Genomic DNA, 11,704 nt, shown 5'->3' with positions numbered 1-11,704 from the left:
CTTATTTTAGGCTTTAGAAAACAAAATTGGGGGTAAATATAATTCCTCATTAGCATGCATAATTTTATTGGAGGTAAAGGCTAGTATCCCACAATACCCTTATGCTACATAATGAAAGCTTTTAGACACATTATTTTTTGTTGTTTGTTATTATTCCTTAATACTAATAAAAGCGTTAAGAATACAAAACTTAATTGGAGGTTAATAGTATCCACAAAGGTCTTTACGTTGATTTTTAATAAGGTTAACAGAATACCACTATGTCCATATACACACTCGCTCACTCTTCACTTTGACAAGGGAGTGAGTTACTAACAGTGAACTTGGCCGAAGGCGTGTCAATCTGAGACCAACGGTCAAATTCACTTCCAAGTATTTTTAAATTGGATATTGTACAACCAACAGCAACCAAAAGTCATAAGCCATCCTTGCAGCCCTTACACGATTAAATTACAGCTGCCATTAAAAGGGGAGGGGGGGATAAAAAGCATCTCATTCTTGTCATGCATATAAGGGGAAATAATATTTACCAGCAGGTTGAGTGGAAATGTATATCCAAGACATCTGCTCCAATTGAAAAGTCTAAAAGAAGTTGTCACTTGTAAAAAAAATAAAGCTCTCCTTTTAGAACCTGCAATCTGGCAGATGATAAGGTCATTTGTTTCTTTAGCCACCGGTTAGATGGCCAGTACAACGACCAACCACCTTACTTTACCCAACTAAAAGCAAAGTGGTATTATGTAAACCTTATCGATAATCAGAGTGAAGGCCTCTGTGGACACCATTAAGAGTTAGGTAGACTCATGGGGGACCTTAAAACTCCCAATTAAAATTCCAAGTATTCGTCGAGATTCGAACCCGGAACTTCTCGGTTCGGAAGCCAATCGCTGTACCACTCAGCCACCTCGCTTGACTTACTTGCAGTACATGTATCCACGGGACCAGTCGGATGAGGGTCGGGGCGAACTGGAAGCTAACCCGCTCGATCATGATGTGGATGAAGATAGTCACGATGACTAAAGGCAAGGTGGTGACAATGTACGTCATAGATATAGCCACCAGCATCCTCGTGGTCTTGCCTCTTCTGTGGACACTACCTAAAGATGATGTCACGTGATAGGTAAGATGTTTGGGGCAGTGAAAAAGACAAACATTTCAAAATTATGTTTAATGTTGTCAAATGTAAATTTGACTTTTGAGCAAAATTTTAAAATACTTTAAAAAAAAACAACAAACTTATATATAAAGGAAAGAACTGCATATTTATAGTAATGTTTCTTAACACTGTACTTTTTATTTCCCTCCCTTTTTCTTTATCAAATAAAGTTAATTAATTTTCACTAATTATTTATTTCATTTGTTATTTTTTTAAATTGATTCATGTTTTAATATGGACATCGAATAAATTGCAAAATTTGAACTAGATCGTAGAAAGGGAAGTGGGAGAAAAAACGTTTACAAACTGTGTACCAGACAGACAGACAGACATATGATACACAAAAAATAAGAGAAAAATAAAAACTACTTTTTTTTCAAAAAGTGTAATTGTATAAATTCGTTTTATGTGTTGTCATCGATATTGAATAATAGTGCCAAATTTCAACTTGATCCGAGAATGGGAAGATGGAGAGGTCACGTGTACAGTGTACCAGACAGAGTTGACATAGGCTTTGTTGAAAAAGTAGGCCTATAAGCTGTCGCGGATGTTCACACAAAAGGTTATTAAGTAATCTGTTTGTAAAGATTCTCATTTCCTGTTTACTGTCAATAGGAGAGAAAAAAGAAAGAAGAAACGGCGATATAAAGAAATGTGATAACGGTATAATGGAACCTAAAGAAAAACGTAAGGCAATGACAAGATGATGTTTGGAAGAGATTTAGAGAGAACAAAATAAACCGAAAAAAAAAGACAATGTCAAGGACGACATATTAAAATATGGCTGTAGCCAGATGTGAAATGAAAGTTATCTAGCGCTACAAGTTAAAGAGCTAAGACATTGGATTGTACAGTGCTGAAGACTCGTCAGAAATGAGATAGTTTATCTAAATACTTCACTTATCAATGGAAAAGAAGGTTTTACAGATTTTGTGAGGTGCCCCAAGGTGCAGCAGACTAAGGGATAGGTGAAAGAGAACGTAAAGTTCGATGTGAGCCTGGCCTAATTGATGTCATATAATGATTATCTTATTGATCTAAGTGTTTTGTATAGGGTCAATCTCTTATTCAAAGCCTCATAAAAAAAAAAATTCGTAAAAGAAAAGTCTAAAATCCTTAGTTTAGCTTAATTGTCACCGCTTCGTGTTTAAAATTCACGCAATAATATGTAAAAGTAATAATTAATTGTTGTTTTAAGTTAAATTCGACTTATATGCATATTAAATAAATTTTTTCTGTTTAAAAAATACAGTAACTTTGTTTTTGTAAATGTAGTAATTATTATGACAGAACCTAAGTAACTTAGCAATACAAACCAAAATTCTAAAACCGTTTGCATAAATGTGTTTAAAAATATGACAAATAGTTTCCACCCTTACTAAATAGCCTCCTGTGTTTGTTATTATTAATAGTGAACAGTAGTAAAAATTTTGTATTTTTATGAAAAAAAATGCTTGCATAGTTGATTTTAAAATTAAAATTTTTCACTTTCAGAAAAGAAAAAGTAGCCGTTGCATGAGAACTTTGAATGGTCTAAAATATCATGATGTCGGATTTTCAATATCTTTTCCAGGACGGACGGACATTCCACACATTCCAAAAAAATGATAGGCACTAATAAAGGTAGGGTGGATTTCCAGGCGCCTCCTATATATCCCGAAATTAAAAATCACATGTTTTACGAGATTCGAAACCGAGATTCCTCGTTTCAGAAACAAGCGCTTCATAAGACCAAAATAATGTATATTTTCTAATGTTAAAATTGTATGCGTTCTGTTAATCAGATGCGCTGAACTTTACATTTAACCAGTTATTAATATTGCGAGGCTTTCAATGGAACACTATTAATGATGCTTTCGTGAACAGCATTATAAAGCGTTTCTCTGTGATGAATTAAAACAATAATGAAAAAGAATTAGGAGCCTTGCAATAGTCAATGGTATATTATTTCTAACTCATGTCATGTGAAACGTATTGGTCCAGAAGTCCACTGTTTCCTGTTGATGTTACCTGTCAGCCTCGTGGACGACGACTCATCGTTCTGTATGGCTCGCTCCACCTTAAAGATCTTGATGAGGACGCCGATGTTACTGACGAGCACGAGAAAGACAGGGCCGACGAAGTGTAAGGCGAACTGGTACATGTAGATATGGAGGGCGATGTGGATGGGCCGGAAGTCTTCGTGGCTCTCGCAAGCGTCACCTATCCGCTCAGTAGTGAAGAATCTGAAACGTTTCAAGCATTAAAAAATTTACGCACCATAAGAAATCAATTTTGTCCTACGTGGGCGCGCATTTTAAAAAGGGAGCTTACTAATGTTGGAAAATAAAAAGATTGTTAGCCTACTGAAATGAATAGCCAAAAAACAGAGGAGACTATGAAAAATAAAAACAACTTTAAATACTGACACAAAAAACAAATTCAAATATTAGCATAAAAACAGATATAACAATGATAGATAGATAGATAGATAGATAGATAGATAGATAGATAGATAGATAGATAGATAGATAGAAAGATAGATAGATAGATAGATAGATAGATAGATAGATAGATAGATAGATAGAAAGATAGAAAGATAGATAGATAGATAGATAGATAGATAGATAGATAGATAGATAGATAGATAGAGTTGATTCAAAATTTATTTGCTTTTTTTTTTGGTCTCATTGATTTATCCTTTGCGGATTACGAAAGAAAACAAAAGCCAAAAAGAATTATTTGGACTCAAATTTTTTTTTTCACTAGTTAAATTTTGATATTAATAAATCTAATATTAAATTTCTGTATTTTTTTAGATTAAAAAATAGTTTTGCCGCCAAAAATTTTCCTTTAAGTTTTGGCCCGCGACTCCAAAAGTGTGCCCATCACTTATCTAGATCCACCAGTAAAACTCTATGCAGTCTTCTTGTCTGTGTAGGTAAAACGGGTCCAATACATCAACATGCATTTTTCCCGGCCAAAAAAAAAAAGCGAGCTAAATCAGACCCAGCTGTTTCAGGATTCATTTTGTCTTCTTCATTACTTCTAGGAATCAGGGAAATCGTTTGGAGCATATTTGTGCTGGCCGTCTGCTGATCTGTCTGCCATGGGTGACCTTCTCTGTGGTATCCTGTTAATCGTTCGAAGCTGTTTTCTATGTTATCGCTTGATGGCTTTGGCCGTGTTCTGTTTTGACTGTCATGTCAAAGCCATGGAATGTCACAGCTTATAACGATCTATCTTTAAATACTCAAGTAAACACAAAAAATAGATCCGGTAAAACCAAAGTGTTTCTGTTTATGACAGATTAATTACGTGGACCACTAATTCGGGACGATTTCTTTAAGACGATAGAACTGAAAATTGTATTGGACCAAAACATGATAACTACTATTGAACTGATTAAGGACAGTTCTGAGCGTATTACCGAATATAATTTCTCACAGCACTGTGTATATTATAGTATAAATTATTGATTTTACGGTCTCGATAATGTAATGTCCAGATCAAAATTTGATTGTTTATTTTACATGTTTCAGGTGTTACTTTATAATTGAAGATTATACATCCTAGCCAAACCTCCCGCAGGGCAGCGGTGGTGGGGTGGGCAGGAATCGAACCGGGGACTATCAAGATGATAGCCCTGAGAGCGTACCAAACGACCAGACAGTCATCTATCATTTAAATTACACAGTATCCTAGATTTCACTGGCGATGTATAGTGTATACGTGGTCTGGAAGTTACATTTCAAATTTCTGCATAATTAATTGATAAACTATTAGTCGTTACTGGTCAATATATCAATTTATTTACTAAACTTATTACTGGACATTACTAAATTCCATCGATATATAGATTGGACCATCTCCAGTCACTGGCTTAAACATTGGACGCATTACTAAACATTGTTACTGTATACCTCGCGTATATTTAGATAACTAAACATTAAACATGAATGATAATTACTTAATTAAATGATCCTTCACATCATATTTCCACTAGTCTACTGTTGACGTAACTACCTGAATATTTGGGTGCTCGAGAAGACACAAAACAGGGAGATGATGATGATGATTGCCCCGCGCTGCTGGCACCACATGTTGCGTTTGAATGGCATGTAGACGACACACAGTCGTTCGATGGCCATGGCTACAATCAGCCAAGTGGACATGAGGTTACAAACAGCATCAGCGAACATGAAGATCTGAAGAGGAGACAAAGACAACAGAAGGGCTCGGGTAAAAGTTTACATTCATAATGAACAGCTTCTAGTTCAGTCATGCATTATTAAAAACTCATCGAACTAGAAGAAGATTGGGGCAATGCTAAGAGACCAGAGAAGGTTGGGAAATGTTGGCTGCCTATTGTGACTGCAGCGAGGCCGAGTCTAATTAACTAATTAATAAATAAGATGATAGAAATATCTCTTTAGTTATCTCTTAAGTGTTAAAAATGTGGATTTCATTAGTAAGAAAATAAAAGAACCTAGCCAAACGGTGCCAATGTTTCCTCGGCCCTTTACATGCGTCACTGGACCTCATTCAAAACCAAAACGAACGGTCACGTGATAATATTGATAAAACAACGGGAAAAAAATGTCACGTGATAACCATTTCTGATTAAAATTAGATGGCTATTTGTATAGAAGAGATAGAGAAGCACGTGACCCAATTGTGCTTGTTTACGATTGGTGAATGAGGTCCATTGTGTCAAAAGGACACGCAGTTTATTGACTAGCTCATAAAGAAAAAGTATCAGGATAAAAATCTTTTTTTTTTTTCAAATGATAATAAGCAAAGAAAATACAAGATTAAATCTTATGTCACATTCTTAATTGAGATCTACAATAGTAACAAGCGTGTAACATATATGTATTCAGCTCTAAATAATGAGCTTTGATCAAAGACAGCCAGTCAAAGTAAGTAAACTAATTAAATGAGGTTTAGAGGGAATGCTTCAATATGGCCATGCTGAAGAGCACGACAAGATTAAGTACTCATGGTCTTATGACGTCATGGGAAAACTATAACAGTTATGACGTCATGAATTCGTATGCTCTGGATTGGACTCTTTGTGATAAGAAATAGACTGGAAGTTTCAATTTCAGATTTATCTTATAAGGACCAGAGTTTAAATTCTAGCCTACACAAGGTACCCAACTCTTTAGATTAGTCAGTTGATTACAATTGGTTCGTTTAATTAATATTAATATTTGGCTTAATAACGAAATTTTGTGTGGGATTTGAAAGTGCTATTTACTCTTGTGCGATTATTACAAATCTTATATAAACTCTGTCTGTCTGTCTGGTAAAAAGTATGTACCGCGCTAAATTGAAACAATCAATATATAACTCTACAATCTTCTCTAGTCATAAGTATCTCACTACCAGATTGGGTAGCACGTCGGCATGAGGAGGCGTGAGCCACAGTTTGACTTCAGGTCTTTCTCTCCTTTTTATTATTTTTTTTTTTGAGTAAATGCTTTTAAAACCAATGACGGTCAAATGACCCATATGTTTCTTTCTTCCCCCCCCCCACCTCATTTTCCTAACTGGTCCAGATAAGTGATAGAATAATAGCGTATTGAGAAAGCTAAAAGCATGAATAAGCGCTAATAAAAAAACAACAACTGGTAAACATATTATTAATAGCACAGATGTATTGTTGATCTAGATCAATGACAAATTTAATTACCTGACTGATCCAATAAGGTGGGTGGAGGGGGCGGAGTGATGACTAAGTGATAAAGCGATTAGTTTCCGAAACGAGAGGTCTTGGGTTCGAATATCTGTGAAGACTGACATTTTGAATTTCGGGACACCCCACTCTAATGGGCTAATGGCTACCTGACATTAGTTGGAAAAGTAAGGGTAGGTGGTCATTGTGCTGGCTACATGATACCTTAGTTAACCGTCGGCCATAATCATAGCAACATATGACCTTTACATCATCTGCCATAGAGATCTCAAGGTCTGAAAGAACTTTACTTTATTTTTACTTTAGTATCTCATTGGAAAACTGGAAAAAAAAGTTCTAATAAGATACTTAAACCATAATGATTATGGACGACTGTACGATCCTCAATGTATACTGACCAAGACACTCTCTCTCTGTACGATCCTCAATGTCTACTGACCAAGACACTCTCTCTCTGTACGATCCTCAATGTATACTGACCAAGACACTCTCTCTCTGTACGATCCTTAATGTATACTGACCAAGACACTCTCTCTCTCTCTGTACGATCCTCAATGTATACTGACCAAGACACTCTCTCTCTGTACGATCCTCAATGTCTACTGACCAAGACACACTCTCTCTCTGTACGATCCTCAATGTATACTGACCAAGACACTCTCTCTCTGTACGATCCTCAATGTATACTGACCAAGACACTCTCTCTCTGTACGATCCTTAATGTATACTGACCAAGACACTCTCTCTCTGTACGATCCTCAATGTATACTGACCAAGACACTCTCTCTCTGTACGATCCTCAATGTATACTGACCAAGACACTCTCTCTCTGTACGATCCTCAATGTCTACTGACCAAGACACTCTCTCTCTGTACGATCCTCAATGTATACTGACCAAGACACTCTCTCTCTGTACGATCCTCAATGTCTACTGACCAAGACACTCTCTCTCTGTACGATCCTCAATGTATACTGACCAAGACACTCTCTCTCTGTACGATCCTCAATGTATACTGACCAAGACACTCTCTCTCTGTACGATCCTCAATGTATACTGACCAAGACACTCTCTCTCTGTACGATCCTAAATGTATACTGACCAAGACACTCTCACTCTCTGTACAACACTTAGTGTATTAAAACAGTTCTGTCGCTTGGTAGAGAAGGAACAAAGACGTCGCGATGTATCGAACTTTGGAACGAGCTGTCAGAGGTCATAAATCAAGATGGCTATATTATTGAGTACACGCTGACCCCTTTTGCACTTACATTTTGATGAGGAAGTGTGTATTGAGCCTAAGTAAACTAGGGAGTAGCTTGGTCAAGAGAAGAGAGAGAGAGAGAGAGAGGGGTTAGGGGTTCAGAGTTACGGCTATCGTGTGTACCGTAAAGGGTGTACATTCCTTTCCTATTCCACTAGATTAAGCATGGTGCTAACGTACAGATTGTAAAGCACGCAAAATGTTTAAGTTAAATAATTAGAATTATGGGTACACCAAAGATTTGTTTATGTGTCTAAGTTGAAAAAAAAAAAGAAATAATTACACACTCACACACATACATACTCACACACATACATAGATAAATGTTAGTCTACTAGCTGACTGACTGACTGGCTTCTATCCTACACAAAGATGTAACAATAAGTATTTAAAGTCCTTACCTTGCAAGCGTCGTGAGAAAAGTGTTGAAAGATTCCTGACAGTCTTGAAGATAACAAAAACCCATCAACTGCAACAATTTCCTGATCCACCAACACCAAGCTTCGAATAAACAAATTGTCAGACATGTTTTTATAGTTATTATTGGGTATAACAATGTTCAAGTTTTTTTTTATTTAATTTATTTAGTTTGTTGTTGTTTGTTTGTTTTTTTCACCACATTGAAAGAGCTACTCTATATCAAGAATAAAAGAATGACCAGAACAGTTTACATTGGAGACTAGCACACTGTAGTTTGTTTTATTTTACAGTAAAGAGGAAGAAGGGGGGTGCTAAAATGAATTGATCATTAACAAGTAATTTTATTTTTTTAAATTTATACTCTCGAATGTTTGGGGATTGCAACTAGGATGAAACACCCCATAACTTTTTATGAATGATGAAAGAAGAGAAAAGACTTTTCTCTAGTGAAAATCTATATCAACGAGGTCTAGCCTATGACCCGCGGGCTACATCCGGACCGTGACGCCGTGCTCGCTGTTCGTTCGAAACATCTGCCCACAAAGGAGCGATCACTGGAAAAGATAATATCAGGTCTACTGATCACGGATTATGCCAGGTCCATTGGACACGGATAATGTCAGATCCACTGGACACGGATAATGTCAGATCCACTGGACACGTATAATGTCAGATCCACTGGACACGGATAATGTCAGATCCACTGGACATGGATAATGTCAGATCCACTGGACACGGATAATGTCAAGCCAACTGGAGACGGATAATGTCAGGCCAACTGGACACGGATAATGTCAGAGCCACTGGACACGGATAATGTCAGATCCACTGGACACGGATAATGTCAGATCCACTGGACACGGATAATGTCAGATCCACTGGACACGATTAATGTCAGATCCACTGGACACGGATAATGTCAGATCCACTGGATACGGATAATGTCAGAGCCACTGGACACGGATAATGTCAAGCCAACTGGACACGGATAATGTCAGATCCACTGGACACGGATAATGTCAGATCCACTGGACACGGATAATGTCAGATCCACTGGACACGGATAATGTCAGATCCACTGGACACGGATAATGTCAGATCCACTGGACACGGATAATGTCAGATCCACTGGACACGGATAATGTCAGATCCACTGGACACGGATAATGTCAAGCCAACTGGACACGGACGATGCAATTATACATAAGTGTTATAAAATTGCCAAACACACCTGTAAGTATACAAACAATCCGATTTTTTTTTTTTGGGGGGGGATAGTACAATATTAATCCCCGGAGAACCAATGGCCTCACTGAACATCATAAGTCATTGTGGATGTGTGGCTACGAGTGACAGATGAAGATATCTCACGCGATAGGAACCTGGGATTTAACCTAGTTAGTGAGATTTGATTAGAGGCGTGTCTGACTGTCTTGGGTAGGAGAGTTTGGTAAGAAAACTAAGGTTTAAGGAGAGTTTGGTAAGAAAACTAAGGTTTAAGGAGAGTTTGGTAAGAAAACTAAGGTTTAAGGAGAGTTTGGTAAGAAAACTAAGGTTTAACTAGGAACCATTTTTTCTTGACTATATTTCGGACACGAAGAAGTAAAAAGTGAAGCCAAACCTATGACCCGCTGGTCATATCCGGCCCTTTAAAAGTTCTACCCTCGTAGCATAAAGAAGCCGCAATGTCTTTCTTGCAGAAGAGCCAGGTATGACGGACATTCACTTGGCCCAAAGACTAAAAATTCAATTAAACCCTAATTATAAGGGCTTGGGTAAGACGGGGGCGTAGGGTTGCTAAATTCCAGACTTGAGAACACTGTGTTTATGTTCTCATTCTGACAAGTTCGGGGCGCCTCAAGGGGACAATCGCTCGACTGTCTTTCTGTAAGTCCCCGGTTTGACCTGTTCCTTACAGATTCCTAGTGGCAGCGGGTAGAATTAAGGGACTTTCTCTTCGGAAGCCAAGCGCTTTACCGCTCAGCCACCGCGCCTCCTGCTAGTTCTATGACTTGATGTCAACACTTTAGTTCCTAAAAGTGAACTTGACTTCAATTACATTTAAGTATCAATGCATTAGAAAATAATACTGTCAATGCAAGTTACAGTACAGTCGAAATTTGTGAAAAAATCGTAAATCAGGCAAGATTCCTTTCTTTAATAGTACAGAGAATATCTTTTTTAAATGCTTTAGAAGTCATGCGAGCGAAAATAAACTCGATTATGGAATTATACCAGAAATTTCTATCAAATATGTATCTGCTAGGGGCAAGGGTCGCAGCTATCTAGTAGTTAGATCGAAACTCTGAACGATTTGAATTGGCACGGACATCTAATTGTAACATAAACGTTTCACATTTTTAAAAATATTTCTTCCATCTTTCAAATAGAACCAACTATTTCGTACAACCACCAATACGTCCAGTAAGTAGTTCAATATTGCCTCTGGAAGGACTTGTCAGTTATCAGTACATATTAAGGAAAACTAATAGTAACACGTGACTTGGTTTAAATTTCATCTTCTTTTGAATAATTTATCTAAAGCTCATCTTGTTTTTAACAAGGTAAAAGCAGATATCACATGCCTCTCTTCTTCTTCTATATTAAAGAGAGAATGAGAAAGAGGGGGAGAGAGACAGTTGACACTAGTGATCTCACCGGAGTATGTTTCTATATATATTATATTAGGCTCCTGTCTTATCAAGTACGTCTTACTGATGTTCCTATACTGTATATCAAATTTCACTGAGACTTTTGTTGTCTGTGATGAGATACATTCAAAGTTTATGTTGCATGGCTTCACAGCTCAATGTTAGGGTGGTTTCCTTTGAACGTTCGAATTAGTTTAGACTTTATATGTGTATGTAAAATATTTAGTTTAACAGCGTTGGACTTATATAGAGAAAGAGTTGAACTTGATCGAATCTCTACCATCCTAAGGTGCACGAGATACTAGAATAACAATAGATGGAATTAAAAGGTCTAAGATTCAAAACATATGATGGTGTCGTGGGCTCGTGTTTATATGTAGCGTCTTTTGTTGTTGTTTTTTTAATAAACTCTTCGTGTAATATTTCTGAAGTGGCTCAAGTAAAACACTAATTGTGTTTGTCTAATGAAACAAGGACACTTTCCTGACGACATTTTAGCTTCCAAACTTGAAGGACTTGAAAACAAAAAGATGG

At 37.0% G+C, this 11,704-nt stretch overlaps 1 protein-coding gene across 1 annotated transcript in view; it reads right to left on the bottom strand.

Moving 5' to 3' along the window:
- Positions 1–11,704, bottom strand: part of LOC106078782 (G-protein coupled receptor daf-37-like) — a 171,519-nt gene that overhangs the window by 5,285 nt on the left and 154,530 nt on the right. The window contains exons 4-7 of the mRNA XM_056033584.1: positions 8,501–8,600; positions 5,162–5,343; positions 3,167–3,381; positions 919–1,097 (exon numbers count right to left, since the gene is read on the bottom strand). Of these exons, the coding sequence (XP_055889559.1) occupies positions 919–1,097; positions 3,167–3,381; positions 5,162–5,343; positions 8,501–8,600 (676 nt within the window). The remainder of the gene's footprint in view (positions 1–918; positions 1,098–3,166; positions 3,382–5,161; positions 5,344–8,500; positions 8,601–11,704) is intronic.

This window comes from Biomphalaria glabrata, chromosome 1 (genome assembly GCF_947242115.1).
Source record: "Biomphalaria glabrata chromosome 1, xgBioGlab47.1, whole genome shotgun sequence".
NCBI lineage: Eukaryota > Metazoa > Mollusca > Gastropoda > Planorbidae > Biomphalaria > Biomphalaria glabrata.
This window is presented reverse-complemented; position numbering and strand designations above follow the sequence as displayed.